The sequence below is a fragment of the Vombatus ursinus genome, unplaced genomic scaffold (genome assembly GCF_900497805.2).
Source record: "Vombatus ursinus unplaced genomic scaffold, bare-nosed wombat genome assembly UNPS02012122.1, whole genome shotgun sequence".
NCBI classification, from domain to species: Eukaryota; Metazoa; Chordata; class Mammalia; order Diprotodontia; family Vombatidae; genus Vombatus; species Vombatus ursinus.
In genome coordinates, this window is record NW_020951900.1 from 355,329 (window position 1) to 374,397 (window position 19,069).

Here is a 19,069-nt window from a genome sequence, read left to right on the forward strand (position 1 = left end):
GACGCCTCCTCCCGGTATCTGGGCGCTTATTCTCCCATTCCCTGTTTCCAGTGTCCTCTGCCTCACTCCCTGATTCTTCCTCACTACTGATTTCCACTTCTTTCACTCTTTTATATACTTCTTTCCCTAGCACCTCCCGATCCGGGACCTTAACAAACATCTGTCCCATCTTCCTTCCTTCACCCTATTGGCTATGGGTCTCGTCTCTCTTCCCGCGACCAGACCAGCTGATCTGTGGGGCCTCTGGCCTGTTTCCTCCGCCCCACGTTGGGCGCCACTTGTGCCGGCCGCGCCGTGCACTCTCCTCCTATAAGGAGCAGGCTGCCAAAGTCATACTTACCAGTCTTCAGAGCCTACCCGGATAAACACACAGAGACAAGCCTACCAGGAGGTGCCAACACCCGAGCTTTATTCAGAGGCCATCACAGCAAGGCCAAGCAGGAAGGCCAGAGCAAGAGAGGAGGAGCAAAGAGAGCGTGCTCCGACCACAACCGTTCCTTAAGTACCTACTTAGCCCCTCCTCCTCAGCCCGCCTACTAGTCAATGATTGTAGGGTCAAATACCGGAAGGGGATGTCTGAGTTTAGCGCACCAAGGGAGAGGAAGTGACGCAGGAGGCTAGGACCGGATACAGGAAGGAGGCGTCTGGGATTAGTGCATAGACAAAGAGAGAGCACGTGACCTAGGAAGTCAGGCCCAGATACCAGGAGGAGGCGTCTGGGGTCAGTGCTACACAAAGGGAAGGTACGTGACCCAGGAAGTCAGGAAGGACACAGGAAGGAGGCGTCTGGGGTTGACGTTGCATTTAGGGAGGGGACTAAGCAAAGGGAACTCGTCCTCTGCCGTCCCACTCCAACGTGGCATAGCCCCCTGCCTCAGGAGCACGTGCTCCGGCTACTTCCTTGTATTCTGTTCCTTCCCCCGCTATCACAGCTCCAATAGCACTGCCCACTGCCTCAGAAGCGTGAGCTCCGGTTACTTCTCCGTATCCAGCCCATCCCAGTTCACCACAACTCCGCCTAGCACAGCCCCTGCCTCGGGAGTGTGAGCTCCGGTTAACTTCCTAATACCCAGTTCCTACCCCATCTTGCCACAACTCCCACTTGGCAGTAGCCAACATCAGACAGTCCCTCACACTGATATATATTCTATATTATTATATTCTCTCTCTATATATATGATATTCTACATCAGTATAGAAATACTGAAATATTTGTCAAAAGTTAATGTCTTGATAAAAACCAGTATTCTTACTAGAATACCTAGCTAGTAATAAATGAAGTATCCTTAATTATCCTGAGGTGATACTTTTGGGCATGTGACTGGGTGTGGTAGCTTTAGTCCCTTAGGGGTGTGTATTGCTGCTAGTATTGAAGAAACTAATCTAGGAAGCAGTGTACTTTAACTTGCACAAATATCAGTCTCATTTAAGTGATTCAATTAAAAAAAACATTTATTAAACTCTTACAAAGGGCAAGTGACTGTGCTAGGTTCTCCTGGTGATAAAAAGATCTGACAGCAAGAAGCAGTCCCTGCCTTCAGGCAGTTTACATTGTGCCTGAGCTTATCAGTTAGGCAGGTGGCACAGTCAGATCTGTGCTTTAGGAAGATCAATTTGACAACTGAGTGGAGGGTAGACTAGATTGGGGTGAGACTTGAGACAGGGAGACCTATCAGCAGGCTGTGCAGTAACACAGGTGTGATGAGGGCCTGCATCAGGACAGTGGCAATGTTAGAGGAAAGAAGGAAGCGGAGCTAAGGGATGTAATGAAAGTAAAAACTGATAGGCCTTGGAAACTGATTGGAAAAGGGTGAGATAGACTGACAACTCAAGGATGATGCCTGGATTATGAGCCTGGGAGATAGTTTGGAAGTTAGGAAGAGAGATGGGGGAGGGGAAGGAGGAGAAATAATGAGTTCATTTGGGGGCATATTGAATATAAGTTGTCTATGGGACATCTAGTTCAAGATGCCCTGTAAGCAGCTGAAGATGTGAGACTTCTGGGCAGGAGAGAGTGTAGGACTGGGCTAATAGAACTGAAAATCATCTGTGTAGAGATGATAATTGGATCCATGACAATTGTTGAGATTACTTAGTGAAATAGCATATAGGGAGAAAAGGGCTCAGTTAAATCCTTAAGGGAAATCCACTATTTGTGGGTGCAGTGTAGAAGAAGATCCAGCCAAAGAAACTGAGAAGGAATGGTCACACAGGTAGAAGGGAACTCCAGAGAGATAAGATGGTGCTCGTCATCCATTGCTGAGATTTGGTAGGAAGAGAGTGGTGATAGGATACACGGGCGATTGACCCAGAGAGGAGGACGGTGTACCATTGAACTGGTTCACCAAGTAGTAAAGATAGGGAACAGAGGAGGAGAGTGTAGCCAGTGCAGGGGGAACTGACCTGGGGAAAAACTGCAGGTTTGAGGTACTGGAAGACACTGTGATGATGAAGAACAGAGTTTGCTCATGCAAGGCAGAGGGAGGTAGAATGACAATAGATTGGTGATCAGATGAAGACAGCAAGAAATGGGAGCAGCTAGGTGGGGCAGTGGATAGAGCACTGGCTCTGAAGTCAGGAGGACCTGAGTTCAAATCCGGCCTCAGACCAAACACTTGACATTTACTAGCTGTGTGACCCTGGGCAAGTCACTTAACCCCAAATTGCCTTAAAAAAAAAAAGACAGCAAGAAATGAGTGAATATTTGTGTGACATAGTCACGCGTGGTATGGTGACATGGAGTTTTATGGATATTGATTTGGCAGCATTGTAGAGAGTCAGTTGGAGAGGAGAAGAAACTAGATGTAAGATCAGTTAATAAAAATGGGAAGTGATATTTTCATAGTTTTTAATCATATGCCCTTTTTAAATTGTCTACTGTCCTTGGTTCTAAGCAACAGTCTTTAGAACTTTAATGGTCCACATAACGCAGTTTGTTGAATGGTACATGTATGTCTCAGTGAATGACCGAAGGGCCATAATTAAGTCTCTATGTAATGGAAGCGACATGGTATCTGAGACCAAAGAGTAAGATTAGACAGATTACTGGAGGCAGAAGCAAACTTCATGTTGCACAGATTAGGGCATATATTTTCATGTTGAGAAGGTTCCTCAGCCACCACTGACTGTTATCCTCTGGTGAGGGTGGCACTAAGTGGGAAGTCTACTTCCTGATCTTTCTACAGATACAAGAACAACTAGTTATCAATTTTACCAAATGAATTATTAAGGAAATTATGTCTTTGAGGATACTTATGAGCATTATGATGATGATCACCTTATTAAATTTATTCAGCATTTCTGAAATGAGAGCCCTACTAGTCAGCAAGCATTTATTATTTGCCTACTGTATGCCAGGTACTGTGCTAAGCTTTGGGGATACAGAGAGAGGTAAATGACAGTTGGGGCAATTTGTACAGTTCCTGTTCTTAAGGAGCTCATAATCCAATGGTGGAGACAACAAGCAAACAAATGTGTACAATCAAGCTCTCTACAGGATAAATAGGAAGCAGTTGATAGAGAGAAGACTCTAGAATTAAGAGGGGTTGGGGTAGGCTTCTTATAGAAGACAGGATTTTAGCTGGGTCTTGAAGGAAGCTAGGGAGGCCAGGAGGCAGATAAAAGGAGGGAGAGCATTCCAGGCATGAGAAAGAGCCAGACAAAGTGCTGGGAGCCAAGAGATGGAGTGTCTTATTTGTGGAACAGCCAGGGAGCCATTGTCTCTGGATCAAAGAGTATGTTGTGGGGAGTAAGGTGTGAGAAGACTGGAGAGGTAGGAGGGGGCTAGGTTATGAAGGGATTTGAATGCCAAATAAGATTTTGTATTTGATCCTGGAGGTGATAGGGAGCCACTGGAATTTATTGATTAGGAGAGTGATGTGTTTGAACCTGTGCTTTACAAAAATTATTTTAGTGGCTGAATTGGATTCAGGGATTGGAGTGGGGAAAGACTGGAGACCATTAGATCATTATAATACTTGAGGTGTAAGGTGATTACAGCCTGTACTGGGGGGGTGGCCATGTCAGAAGAGAGAAAGGTGTATTGGAGAGATGGTATGAAGGTGAAAATGATAAACATTGACAGCACTTTGCATATGGAGGATGACAGGTAGTGAGGAGTCCAGAATGACTCCTTAGGTTGTGAGCCTGAGGGACTGTGGGAGGATGGTGATGCCCTCTATAGTAATAGGGAAGTTTGGAAAGGGGAAGAGTCACTAGGAGGAAAGATAATGAAGTACAGTTTGGATGTGTTTAAAATGTCTGCTGGACATCCAGTTTGTAAAGGCAGTTGGAGATGTGATAATGGAGGTCAGCAAGAGAGGTTGGGGTGGCATAAATAGATTTGAGAATTATTAGCATGACTTAGTAGAACTCAGTTAAAGCAACTTAAAATTTTGGAATTGGAAAGAGAAAGCTTTACAGATAATGTCATCTAAATGCTTCATTTTACTTCTGTGGCAACTCCAGCCTAGAGAAGTTAATATACCAAAATCACACACACTTAGTGAATGGTGGAATAGATCTGACCTCTTGCCCCACCCATCCAGTGTTTTCAGGCAATTCTGGTGAGACTGAAAATGTGACTGGAAAATACTGTCACGGTTTTTTCTCACAGTTTACCTGATGAAAGATAGTTACGATAGTCCTTTCTGCCTACACGCTATACCTTTACCCCTTGGAAGAATCATGCCTTTGGTACTTGAACATCCCTTGTCCCCATGCATGGACCAGACCACCAAGGTTTGAAGAACTACCTCCTGCTTCTAGTAACAGATTGTGTTCCTGTCTCAACTTTTCTACTTCATCACTTAACAAAAGCATTTTAGCCAAGCTTTCTTTGTCTTAAAAAACAAAACAAAAAGACTCTGAGAGCCATCCCTTATATTAAATAACAAAAAAAAGAGGAAAAAAGTGAGCAAAACTAACCTACGTTCCAATATAACTTTATAGCTCATTATAATGTAAAATGATTTTTCATAACTAATTATTGTCCAACTGTGGTACACCTATTTGGAAGTTTTACGTTGCATAGTCTCTGCATATTTAATATTGATTAAAGATTGAGAACACAAGAGAAAATTCTAAGGAGTAGAAACTGTCCTTTTAAAAAACAAACTTCATTTTCTTCCAGTCTAATGGATGGGATCCCAATGATATGTTTCGGTATAATGAAGAAAATTATGGTGTAGTTTCCACCTATGATAGCAGTTTATCATCATATACGTGAGTTTCAAAAGTTTTCTTCCGTCTTACTTACTTGAGATTCTTTTTTCCACTCTGAATTTATAAAGTTGGGTGGAAAATCGTCCTACAGATTTTTCAAATAATAATTTGAATAATAATAATAATTTTCACTCTAGCCTAAATGCAAATTTCTGTGATCACAGGGGAAATGTATATTATCTATGCTGTAACTCTTCTGTCCCTGTTGGGAAGCAAGAGTTTTTGAAACAAATATATTTGTTTGTGTTTTTTTTGTTTGTTTTTATTTTGTTTTTTGTTTCAGGCAATTGGGGTTAAGTGACTTGCCCAGGGTCACAGAGCTAGTAAGTGTCAAATGTCTGGTCTGAGACTGGATTTGAACTCGGGTCCTCCTGACTTCAGGGCCGGTGTTCTATCCACTGCGCCACCTAGCTGCCCTGAACAAATTTATGTTAATTTGCCAAGACTTAATTGTCTGTTTCAAAGCTAGAAATTTGGAGGATTTCTCATTTTAAGCAGCAGTATTAGATGTTAAACTATCCCAAGGAATTAAAATCTTTGAATAAGTTTTTTCTTTAAACCTTCAAATTTGTTGCTTTTTAAAAATGGTTTCTCAACATTTGAATTAAGACTAAAGTATTCGCTTTATTTTTTCTTCCATGTTTAGGGTACCATTAGAAAGAGATAACTCAGAAGAGTTCTTAAAACGGGAAGCACGAGCAAACCAATTAGCCGAAGAAATTGAATCAAGTGCTCAATACAAAGCTCGGGTGGCCCTTGAAAATGATGAGAGAAGTGAAGAAGAAAAATATACTGCGGTTCAGAGAAATGCCAGTGAGCGCGAGGGGCACAGCATCAACACGAGGTATTTAATGGAAAACATGATCCCGTATTTTGGTTGCCTCCTGCAAGGTCTGTGAGATAGAGTATACATCCTTAAAGTGACTCATCCAAACCTACTTATTTGTGAACATTTTCACGACTTGCACTAACCCTTTTTTAAGTTTGGAAAGATGATGGTCTTTATTACTATGATCTCTTCCAGCTTTTAAGTTTGTGATCCTAAAGAGGAACCAAAAAGTGATGATAAAATCTTACTGCATGTAATAAAGTGGCATCTTCTTTATTTGTTCTCCAGTGATTCTTAGAAATGAAGTTTGGTAAATGCTGCTGAGATTAGAGTTTATTAGTTTGTTTTATGAACCTTTGAAACTACTTTTACTGTTACTTCAAGTGTTTTTGTTTTGTTTTTTTAATTTATGCTTTCATAGTGTTCCTTTTCATACAAATTGCATTTCAGGTACTAAAATCAGTTTTTCACCTTTCCTAGCTTTTATGTTGATAAAGTCAATGAATCACTCTTCCCTTTCAGGGAAAGCAAGTATATTCCACCTGGACAAAGAACCCGAGATGTCATGTCATGGGGAAGTGGTAGACAAAATTCACCAAGGATGGGCCAACCTGCATCCGGCCCTACCCCTTCAAGATCTGGATCTCATACTTCAGAATTTAGCCTGAATTCTGCAGCAGACCAAAGAGTCGTTAATGGAGGCAAGTGTTTTGGCTCAATCTATGAAGTTCATTGATTTTTAAGTCCTTTTAAAAATTCAAATCTTTTACAAATGGTATGTGTGCATGTGTGTTCAATGATTTTAACAGTGTATTTTATATAGTTTGGAATTTATGAACCTTGAATTGATAAAAATCACTTTGTAAACCCATTTGCAAGTACATTAGTACTTAAGATATTTTAGTCTTAAGGTATTTTATTGATACGTAATGCATGACTCAATAGTCTAGATTTAAGGACATTGGAAAAATTAAACAAATCTTTTAATTTTAAAAATGGATGTATAATAGCATTTCAGTAGGTTTCATGGAAACATTTCCACAGTGATGTAAATATTTGTTGTAAATGTACCATGCCTTAATAACTACTAATCAACTGTTAGATTGATAGCAGCTCTGAAAAAAAAAGGTTCAAGCTTAAGTACAATTGAAAGGAAAAGGCACAAAGTAAAGAGAAAAACATAACTGACATTGGATTTCTAGCATCCTTTTTTTCCCTTAAGTTTTTTTCTCCAGAATTCCTCTCCAGCTAAACACTCTTGAGTATTTCTTTTAAAGGGTAAGATGATCTCTGCAGTTTGCTTTTTAACTATCTTATGAACTGCTTTTGCTTCGAGCAGATTGTTGACATTTTTAGTCAATTTTCTTTACTCATTGAGTAGAGAATTAGTGGTGAAGTAGCATCACGTTCAAAATTTTCCAAATAAAAAGTTGAAAAGTGCCCTGAAGTTCAGGATACTCAAGTGTGGGAGACCCTCTGGGGGGAGACCTGGAAAGTTCCTAAAGTCAAGGTAAGTCTGATGTCATTTAAAATTAGAAACTGCGCTGACCTGTTGTTACACAGAATCCATCAACACCAGCACAGCTGTGTTTGGTTATTTAATACTTTGTAGCTGCATTTTATTTTAGGTAAATTTTCTTGTGGTGTCTGCCCAGTGTTTGCATAACTCGGTAACTTCTCTTTCCCTTTCACGTTAAGAGAGCAGCTCATGCTGGTCTTTCCTATCTTTTTTAAAAGGCTAATGAATGGCAAGCCAGTTGCCATTGATACACGTGTGAAAAAACAAGTTAAGATTTGGTGTGCTTCCCTTTCTTTGGCATTGTAGAGGTTGGTTCAGCATCAGCAGGTGATCATAGAATTTGATTTGGCGAGGAGCCAGAATGTTTAACTGTGTTTTTTAGGGGGAGCAGATGCCTCTTGCCTTCATTATGGTGTTACATTGGAAAATTAAGAGCTGATGGAGTCCATTACTTTTCTCCTTGAGTTTTGTGTTGTTTTATTGTTCGAAGTCCTCTGGCATGTTCTGTACTTGTCTGGACAAGGCGGTACTGAGAAACCTTTATAGGAACCAGGCTTTCTTCCTCAAGTAGGAATGGATCTGAATTAACCCTTTGGGAACATGTATTCATTTCAACAGATTCATTTAAAGGAACTTGTGAACTTTGACTAGTTGTTTAACTATGCCAAAAACCAAATCATATGACTGTCCTGAAAGGGTTCAACGTACAAAAAAATCATTTTTGTCATTTTCCTTTTTTTTCTTCTGTTTGCTTTTTTTCCCCCATGATTTTTTCTTTAGTTTTTATACTTTCCTTCATATCATTTGTTCTGTCAGGTGTTCCCTGGCCATCGCCTTGCCCATCTCCTTCCTCTCGCCCACCTTCTCGCTACCAGTCAGGTCCCAACTCTCTTCCACCTCGGGCAGCCACCCCTACAAGGCCGCCCTCCAGGCCCCCCTCGAGGCCATCCAGACCCCCGTCTCACCCCTCTGCTCATGGTTCTCCAGCTCCTGTCTCTACTATGCCTAAACGCATGTCTTCAGAAGGTACAATACCACGATTTGTTCATATTTTTGTTTGTCTTTGTTTAACTCCTGTGTGAGTTTATAATTACAAAATTGTTTTCTCTTCATTATTTTAGTAACCTATAATTTTCACATTTTAACTTCAGTTTAATCAAGACTACTTCTATTAACTTTTTGTTTTTACAAGATATTTATTTTTAAAAAGATCCCCAGTTTATAGAAGCAAAGCTCAAAGCAGTATAATAGTGCTTGTTTTATAACACCAAAAAGTCAGTTCCAGTACTAAATGAATTATTTTGCCCCCACAACTCATGATATGAGTGTGAATGAACAAACTGATTTCACCCATTCTTTATTCTGATCAGAAATCTATCTACATATCCTTTGGCAAGGCATTGATTTAATTATTATTGTCAGTAGGCAATAGTATTAGATTTGGGATCATTTTTGAGAGGTTCATCTTGTTGCCAGTGTATGTGTCTGACCTCATATTTCCCTACTGAACAATGGTTGGTAGGCATGCTTTTAGATTTATGATTAAATAAATGTACTTTTGGTTTGTTCTATTGTGATTGAAAAGGCCATAAATGATTGGGCTAGCTTCTCCCTGAAGCAGTTGGATGCAAAGAGCAAAGTGTACTTTAGTTCCCTACATACTATTGCTAAAAGTAGCTTTACTTTTCAAACAGTGAATTATGTAACTATATACTTGGGTCTTTACTTTTTTTTGAATATTGTATTGTGAAAGGGGTACTTTAAGATGGGAGATGAATCTAGGTCAAGATGTTGCTTAAACTGACATAGAGAACTTTGACTATTTTTTGCTTCTATTGAAACTTTGGATTTTCTTCTGTGGCCTGATTCTGTACTCGATACTAAATTCTAGCTTGTGACTCATCAAATAAGTTTGTAATGCAGGAAGATTGTTTCTTAGTTCAGACACAAGAAATAAAAGATTTTTTTTTAACTTTTGTAATTCTAGATGCCAGCTCAAGGTATTTGTGTTTAAGTTCAATCTGATCTGCTTTTTATTTTTTATCTTATCTGCTTTTTTTTTTTTTTTTATGAAATTTCCATTTCAGTCATTATTAAATTTAGGGGGTGGGCAAGGAAATTGATGTGATGATGTCTATATTTAAAATAAATTTTATATCTTGGTCATATAGGTATCATGTGCTCTTTTTTGGAGCTGTTAATACCTAGACCAGCATGTATTGCTTGTTTCCCAAGGTCATTTGACACGAAAAGGAAATATAAGATTCTGATGAAATATTGAACATTGTTTCTCAAATGAATATATGATCTTAATGCAGTAGACAGGGCATCCTTCATATTAATGATTTTGGCATGACCATTATGTGTTATGACAGTCAATTTCAGTGTTGTACTGTTTGGACAACAAATGATTATAGATACATACTTTCTATTACTTTGCATAATGTTTCACTTATTTTTTTAACTTGAGTTAAAGGATCCTTTATTCATGTGGTTGCATCCTAAAGCAATTTGAATTTCAGAGTTATCACTATTAAATTAAATACAAGGCAGCTAGGTGGTGGCACAGTGGATAGAACATTGGGCCTGGAGTCAGAAAGACCTGACTTCAAATTCAGCCTTAGACACATACAACTTGTGTGACCTTGGGCAAGTTGCTTCGCCTCTCTGCCTCACTGTCCTCATCTGTAAAATGGGGATAATAATGGACCTCTAATTCCCAGGGTTGATGGTAGGTTTAAATGAGATAATTTATAAATATTATATGCCTGGAAAAACTTAAAAGTGCTGTATGAATGTTTTTGCTGCTGTCATTATTGTTATATTAATTTTGTATAAACCAGGCTGTATTACAGTAAACATTGTGATAAAAAAGACAAAACTTTTAAACTTCATTTAATTCCATAGTTGCTCCATATATAACAAGTAATTTTATTGCTTAGACATCTGTTTTTTGTGTTATGCAACATAATTAAATTTCTACATTGTTCCTACATAGATTTTTTTTTTAAACTATGCCATGTAATTAAGACCAAGTTGGTTAAAAGTGGGTGCTTACTTTTTCATATCAGGAATCTCAAAGGCCATGCTTCATGGTGCATGTGTGAGGAAAATCAGCAATGACTTTTCTCATTTCAATACCTGTTTAATTATTTTACCTTCCAATTTTGTTCTTGTGTAGAACTGTTTAGAAATAGCAGGCAACCTCTTTCTGACACAGCTAATGTAATTTTACTGCTAGAAATCATGAAAATGGGAAGTGAGATTGGGGCAGTGAGTGGAAAGCCAGCCTCAGGGTCAGGAAGATGAAGGTTCAAGCCTGGCCTCTGCTAAATACTGGCTGTGAAACCTTGGGCTGATCTCTTGGCCTCTTGGTATCCCAAGCAGCTAAGACTACAAGCAGTAGAGAGTTTTCTCTATCAAAGAAAATGTCCACAAAGTAGTGGTTGACCTAATCTCCTAAGTTTCTCAGAATTTTAATAGCACATTCAATAGAATTATTAGCACCTGTACAATGACATCAACAAACACTTGGCTTCTTCCAGTAAGCCATGTTGTAATTCGTAGATTTTAATTTTAGATTATCACTTGATAGGGAGATTGTGGGAAAACTAGATTTATCAGCATATGTTTCAGGAGACTGGTGGCTTCTGCCTTTCCTGGACTTATATACCCTATCAGTTTAGTGCCTATGATTTTTAAAGAATGCCTATATGGTATGTATTTTTTTTTTAAACCAAATATTTACTATTTTTATTAGATTGTATTGACAGTTTTCAGATGGATGACAACTGGAAGCCCAGGTGTAAGAACTCAGAAAACAAAGTCTTCCAAACTAATAAGTATTCCACAGGGCAATACTCTTACACCACAGCTGCACAATATATGTCAGTACCAGACCGATGCAGTATGTCATATGTTGTGTATTTAAATAAAATTAGTTTTGTTGAGCAGATTTCATGACATCCATTCTTTGAGAGAATTGGTATCCTTGTTATAAAACCATAGTTAGCAATTACTGTGATCTCCTTTAAAAAAAAAATTCAGCATTTCCATTCACCTCTGTATTGGAAGTGTGATCAATATCAAATTTCTTAAGTTTTACAAATAGTATTCCTGTAGGCAAACTGCCATTTATGTACGCATCCATTTAAAAAGCAAAAAGTAGATTTTGTAGCATTCACATGGTATTTGTTGTTCCTTTTTTAGGACCGCCAAGGATGTCGCCAAAGGCCCAACGACACCCTCGTGGTCATCGAGTTTCTACTGGGAGGGGTTCAATCTCCAGTGGTTTAGAATTTGTTTCCCACAATGCCCCAGGCGAAGTACCTGCTCCTCCTGTGGCACGGAGTAACCCCTCAGGAGGAACGTGGTCATCAGTGGTCAGTGGGGGTACGTAAAGTTTTGCTTGGTAGTATAGTTATCCATTTGGGATTATTGATTGGTATTAAGTTACATAAGTCTTTTGGGAGTTTTATCATATTTATCATTTGACTGGAGAGGGTTGAGATGACCTAGCCAGGATCTCATTCATGCCTCGCCACAGTGCTCTCTGAATTTTGCCAACTTAGGGAGATGACAGTGAAATTTAACTTGAAGAATAAAAGCTCTTAAGCCTGTTTCCCGCCCCCCCATGCCTCTGTTCTCATATGCATATTTATATAGTGTAGAGGCACAGTTAAATCTTTGCCATTGTCAAATTCCCTATTATCTTTCCACTTGCCTAAAGTTTCACACTCAAAATCAGAGGCAAAAGTTTTATGAATGGTTGGTTAGAGAAAATGACCCTTAAGCAGCCATACAGTATAATAGGCTTGCTACTTTTCCTTTACTATATGTTTCATCCATTGTTAATTCAAAGTGCACAAAATAGATGGTTTAATCTCTTAGATGTTTTTGTTGGTATCTTTCATTTTTACCTCACCTTTCTTTCCAGATATATAACCCCATAAGTTAGGGCCAACAGAGTTTTTAAAACAGCAACAACAACAAAAAGCCCTATCACATTTTTTGCCTTGAAGTTCAGGTACTTCCCTTGTTTATAGCTTCTATAGAAATTCCTTCATTGAGGAAAATGACTTTAGGGTCAGGACATTGTGATTCCCTTTGTCCTTTTCACAATTTTTTCCAGTTGTCAATTATCTTCAGATAACTTCAGAAAACCAAAATTTTCATGACAATGGGCTTAATTAATCATTTAACATTACATTGTGTATCTGAAGATACCTTTGGATTTAGAACTGCCCTATGGGCTAAGAGGAGGATGGTAGGTATGAGGAAACTGTCCCAGAGTGGTCAGCCTAGGTAGGAAAGTGTCAGAGCTGGGATTTGAACTCAGGTTTGTCCTTCAATCTTTAGCATCCTGCCTCCTCAGTGGAGGAGGAATAAGACTAGAAAGAAACATTCAAAATACTCAACATTTACAAACAGACATTTTTTCTTCATTCTAATAGGATTCTAATAAGATTTTGTAAGGTTTAAACAAATTTTTATTTAATTAGGTGACTCACAGCTTTTTAAGAAGGAACATGAAAGTGAATTGGGTTAGTGCTATTTTTTTCCTAACCATTGAATTTGAGTTATAACTGGAGTATATAATGGAGGATATCACCATTAGATAGACCTGAAACATGTTTTGAGTTGTCTGCCCTTTTGACTGCATGAGATATGTGGTTTATCTAGTTTATGTATAGTGAATTTTTAAGTGAGGAAAGTAGCGAGAGTTAGGTTATATATTTGTTGAAGGGTTTTATAGTTGGGAGGAAAATGAGGGATAAGTTAGTTGGCTTCTTACAGTTCCTTCTACTTTAAAAAAGTTCACTAGAAAGATCACTAGGAAGAGAAAATCAGTTAATCCCATTTTCTTTTGGTAAAGCAAACATTAATTAAATGCCTACTGTGTTGGATGTGGAGTAAAACTTTTTAGTATGGGTCTGAGGAAACATCACCTAATTCACACCGTGTTATATAACAAAAAAGTATCGTGTGAGGTCTGATGGGATGAAGATGAGGGACATCTTCCCCCCAGAGAGTTAGACTTCATGGTTAGGCTCATATGAGGATTGAGAACCTTCCAAGCACAGGAGAAACAGTGTGTGCAAAGTCTGCGACACGTGGGAGCTTCTCTGTGTAAGGATACGAGAGGAGTGCGGCTTGGCTGAAGCTTGAAGTGGAGCACTGCCAGGGATGAGCAAGGCTGGGGACAAATCCTGGAGAAACCTGCCACCAATGACTGTGTCCTTTGCTTTTGAGGTGCCGCCTCATGATCTGGATTGCATACTTGATGGCTGTGCCAGAGAAACCGGGGCTACCCTAGCCCCTCCCAAGTTGATCAGGTTTCTGATGACAAGACTAGAGACCAACTCATCATAGGAGGGCTGCATGCCACCGCCCTGGTCTCCCAGCCATAGCCTATGTCCCTACTGTCACTAGAGTCACGGAAGGCGTTATGGTGGAGTAAATACAGGGCCCTCTAGACTCAGAAACGTTTGAGTTCAAGACTTGCCCCTATCATGTACTAGCCTTGTTGTTGTTCAGTTGTTTTTCAGTTGTGTTCAACTGTTTGTGACTCCATTTGGGGTTTTCTTGGCAAAGATACTGGAATGGTTTGCCATTTCCTTCTACATCTCATTTTACACATGAGGAGACTGAGGCAAACAGGGTGAAGTGACTTGCCCAGGGTCACACAGCTAGTAAGTGTCTGAGGCCAGATTTCAACTCAGAAAGATCAATCTTCCCGATTCTAAACCCAGCACACTTATCCACTGTGCCACCTAGCTGTCCTGCCTTGTGTTTGGGGCCAAATCATTTACCCTCTTCATGCCCATGGCAAGTGATTTAACCCTCTAAGGTACAGAGGAGTTGTGGAAACACATTGGGTTGAGTGTTTCCATGCCAATGAGATCTCTGATCTATAGCAAAAAATAGTAGTCATAACTCTCATTTGCTTAGTGCTTTTTTAATAAGAACATTCTAGGGTACTTAGTATAAATGTCATCATCGGTTTTCATGGAAGGACACTGGTTCTGAGAGGTTTGGTGCCACAAGGTCATACAGTAAGTAGGGTGTGGAAACAAGGGTAGAAAGGGGATGGATGGGAGACTCTCGCTGTCTCATCAAACCTCCTTGTTTCTCCGGAAGAGATGGGGTGCCAAGACCATGGCCCCCCACGCGGCAAGGAGGAAAGTTGAGAGGGGCCCCAGTGTCAGTGTTGTTCATATTTGACCTCAACTGTTGGGCTTCCTCATAACTCATCATGCTGTGGCATGACTGTGTGCCTTATAAACTGTGTACGGACATTCTCCTTGTGTACAGACACAGTGACCAAGTGTCCAAGGTCAGGGGCAGAGGGGAACTCTGCTACAAATCTTCTCCTCTTCGCACTTGGCCACACATCACTCAGGTGTGCTCCCTTCAGGGGTAAAGGCTCAGCGTTCAGGGAGTGTCCGCCATCACAGTTTACACGTGTGCTCAGCAGACATGGTTTGTACTATCCTTTCTCCATTTTTTTATAGTTCCAAGATTGTCTCCAAAAACACACAGACCGAGGTCTCCAAGACAAAGCATTGGGAATACTCCTTCTGGTCCAGTTCTCTCTTCTCCCCAAGCTGGGACTGTGCCCACAGAATCTGCTGCTGTGCCTGTGCCAGCTCCATCTCCTACATCTGCCAATCCTGTGTCTAGCCGAGCAGTGACCCCATCTAGTGACGGTATGGGATGGGGAGTTCTTGGCATCTGTCATTTTTGTGTGTGTGTGTGTGTGTAGTATACTGAACTGTCATGGATTTGATATTCTTTCGCATTAGTTGGGTAATTGACATTCTAGAGAGTGTCTCTGAGACCACCTTGCATGTTGTCATTGGCTAACCTATATTATAGAGGATATAGTTAAAACCTTTTTGTGGTGTTTTCCTTTTTCTTTTTCTTTTTTTTTTTTTAACTTAAAGGCTCTGTTTATGGTTCCTTGTTCTAAACCCAAATTTAGAATACTGTAGTTAAATGATTTTTTTCTTTTTCACTTTTTCAGCATGTGGATATTGGACTGACTTTGATTTCTAAAACTACCTTTCTAGCTAAAGATTCTAGGCTTCAGGATCAGAGGCAAAATTCTCCAGCTGCAAACAAAGAAAATATTAAGCCGAGTGAGACATCCCCAAGCTTTGTAAAAGCAGAAAATAAAGGTTAGTATGTAAAAACAGCTTAGATATGTAACCCTAGGGTGGAATAATAAGAGAAAATTCTTTCACAATAACTGCAAATTGCATAAAGTCACAGTTAATCTGACAAGACACTTGTGTAGTTTGTATCAGTCTGAATATAAAATAAAGCACAGCTGAAATAATTGTAGAGATACTGCCTGTGCTTGTACCTTGCCAATAAATTAAATCATATTACCAACGAAATATTTTCTAGAACTAGACAAAAGAGGAACAAAATTCACGTGGAGAAACAAATCCTGACATCTCAAGGGAAATAATGAAAAAGGTATGGATGGGGGCGGCTAGATGGCACAATGGATAGAGCTCCGGCCTTGGAGGCAGGAGGACCTGAGTTTAAATCTTGCCTCAGACACTTGATATTTACTAGCTGTGTGACCCTGGGCAAGTCATTTAACCCCAATTGCCTCACCAAAAATTAATTAATTAATTAAACATTGAATAAAAAAAAAAGTATAGATGAAGGGGGGCACTTTTTGTATAAGAACCGAACAGTGTGGTACTAGTTAGAGAAGAGAAAAGGAGGTGAGCAGAACAGATGAGATTTTCAGGAAACAGAAGCACGGGCAAGTGATTTCCCCAGGATTTGATAAAACCAAGAATCTAAGTTTAGGGGAAGGCTGGAAGAACTGCAAAAGGTCCCATTAAGTAGAAGAGAAGGTTGGAAAGGATCTTTGGCAGCTCGAATGAGCGGAGAATTCTTCTCCAAACAAAGGGTAGGTGAGAACATAGAAGACTACATAGACAAGTGTGATGACAAAATTAAAACTCTTTGGAACAAATAGAATGAGGATAGAATAATCAGTGACTGTAGAGTGGAGGGAAATAATTCACATAAATAGCTGTGATAAAATTCCAATGTCCACAGTACTCGGGGAACTGAGACAGTATTTAACACCGAGGGCTATTCTTCAGTAGATAAATGGTCCAAGCATGTGGGCAGATAGTCTTCAAAATATTTACATGCTATAAATGTAAATAAGTAATCCAAAGGTGTGCTTCAAATCCCTGATAGTAAGAGAAATGCAAAATAAAAGCTTTATTCTGAGCAGATTGGCAAATGACAAAAAATGGGAGTAGTCAGTGTTGAGATGTCAGACCCTAAGAACACTCATGTACTGTTGTGGATGAGGCTGCAAGATGGGCTAGTTCTACACTTCAGTTTTGATTTTTTCAAGGAATAATGACCGAAAAACTGATAGAAGAATATAATGGAATATTATTGTGTAAGAAGGAATGACAATTTGATGAATTAACGGAAATGTCTGAATTTGTATGAACTGAATTAATGCAGAACTAAAAGTACAACATTTGCAATGATAACAATAATGGAAAAGATCAGTAAAAGTTAGTCAGATTCTGAGTAGCTGAAAAACCAATTAAGGCCCAAGGAAAAGAAAAGGAAACATACTCTCTTCTCAGAATTGAAAGTCAGAGGATCAGTGGGTCAAAATGTTGTCTAGCTCGGATGGAGTCACTGAACTGGCTTGTTATTGGTGCACTTGTCTTTATTATGAGGAAGAGTTTGATCTCAGGACGAGGGTCTTTCCCAGAAATGATGATATTGTAAATACAAAGGTTTCATTAAAGCCTTTTTTAAAATTGGCAAACACCTAGGTGGTACAACGGATAGCACACTGGACATGGCGTCAGCAGGACCCATGTTCAAATCCAGCCTCTGGCACTTTAATAGCTGTGTGATCCTGGGCAAGTCACTTAACCTCTGCCTGCCTTAGTTTCTTTATCTACAAATTGGGAATATAACAGGCCTAATTTGAAGAGTTGTTTGAGGACCAAATGAGATAATATTTGTAAAGTGCTTAGCATAGTCCCTGGCACACAGTAGGCATTATGTACATGCTTATTCACCCCACCTTCATCCACCTTAAAAATAAAACCAGCTCAGATATAACTGTAGACTCATGTTATGAAAGGTAGGAAAGAAATCGCCATTTTCTTTTTTTAAAGCATCTACTGTATACCAGGCACCGTGTAAGCACCTAACAGATAATCTTACTTGACCCAGATAACCACCGTGAGAAAACTGAGGCAGACGGGGTAAGTGATTTGCCCAGGGTTACATGACTAGCAAGTGTTTGGTGCTGGATTTGAACTCAGCTCTTCTTGACTGTAGTCCCAGAGCTCTATTGATACTTGCTGACTCTCATACTTTTGGCATTTTTTACTGTTCTAGTGTTTGTGATTCTGATGTCTCCTTGTGAGCTACATGAGCTTAATTAACACAGAAGTTTGATAGAAAGGGTATGTAGGTATGGGATGCTGTGTGTGTTACCCAACAAGTGAAAAAGGTAAGGCTAAGTCATCTTAGGGATGTGGTTTTTTGATTACCCAAGTGGTGGTATATATCTGCACATACACCTAAATATGTGCATGTTCTAACTAGCAAGTAAATTTTGAGTCTTACTACTTTATTAATGTTGGACTTCGTTTGTTTTCTAGTCCCATATGCATTCAGGAACCTTTTTAAATAAAAATGCTATATAGATCTGAACATCTTTAATTTGAGGAAGGAGTTCGAGTGTCTTACGTCTTTAATTTTGCAGGTATATCACCCATTGTTTCAGAACATAGAAAGCAAATTGACGATTTAAAGAAATTTAAGAATGATTTTAGGGTAAGTATTTTTTCACAAGTATTAAGTATCAGTCGTGTCAGACTGAAATAGAAACGATCCCTTTGGCTGCATATTGCCTTAAAAAACCACAAATTAATGTTACCTGTGTTGCGTTATGTTTTTATTTATTTTGTTAAACATTCCCAAGTAGTCTGATTCTGGACCAAGCTGCTACCTCTGTGTTAATTGATAAGAAGATTGACTCTTTTATTCATTCAACACACACCTACCAGTGTTTTTATATCTTCTTTTTGCAAAAGTGAGTTATGTCTAGAAGCAAAGATGGTTGAATAGCTTATGCTAACAGTGCTGAGTATCATTAATTTGTCCAAATGTGCATCTTTGTTACTATATTTTAGCTTGTCCAGCCTAATGTGTTTAAAGGTAGAATTTATCAAAGATTTGAACTGTTAATCACTATGTATATTTTCCAAAGGCTAAAAAGATTAGTCATTGTAAATTTGAGGCAGTTTATAACAGCCTCCAGATGGAAACATTACCCCAGTTTTTCTCCACTCATAAAGATCTGGGGCCTGCTGCTTCTTCCTAGTCCTGGTTTTCTGACTTCCCCAGGATGCCGTTGCCTCCCTAGGCCTCCTCTCTCCCTGCTGCCCTCTAACTCGTTGTTGCTGCTGCCGTCGCTCCTT

The 19,069-nt window shown here is 39.4% G+C and overlaps 1 protein-coding gene across 6 annotated transcripts in view; it reads left to right on the top strand.

Annotated features, from left to right (window-relative positions):
• Nucleotides 1-19,069, top strand: part of ATXN2 (ataxin 2) — a 114,188-nt gene that overhangs the window by 60,567 nt on the left and 34,552 nt on the right. For 5 of the 6 annotated variants that reach the window (XM_027857375.1, XM_027857373.1, XM_027857372.1 and 2 more), the window contains exons 7-14: nt 5,132-5,223; nt 5,870-6,067; nt 6,575-6,753; nt 8,388-8,597; nt 11,781-11,963; nt 15,086-15,280; nt 15,644-15,751; nt 18,352-18,422. In XM_027857375.1, the coding sequence (XP_027713176.1) occupies nt 5,132-5,223; nt 5,870-6,067; nt 6,575-6,753; nt 8,388-8,597; nt 11,781-11,963; nt 15,086-15,280; nt 15,644-15,751; nt 18,352-18,422 (1,236 nt within the window). The remainder of the gene's footprint in view (nt 1-5,131; nt 5,224-5,869; nt 6,068-6,574; nt 6,754-8,387; nt 8,598-11,780; nt 11,964-15,085; nt 15,281-15,643; nt 15,752-18,351; nt 18,423-19,069) is intronic. The other variant, XM_027857374.1, reaches the window with a different exon arrangement.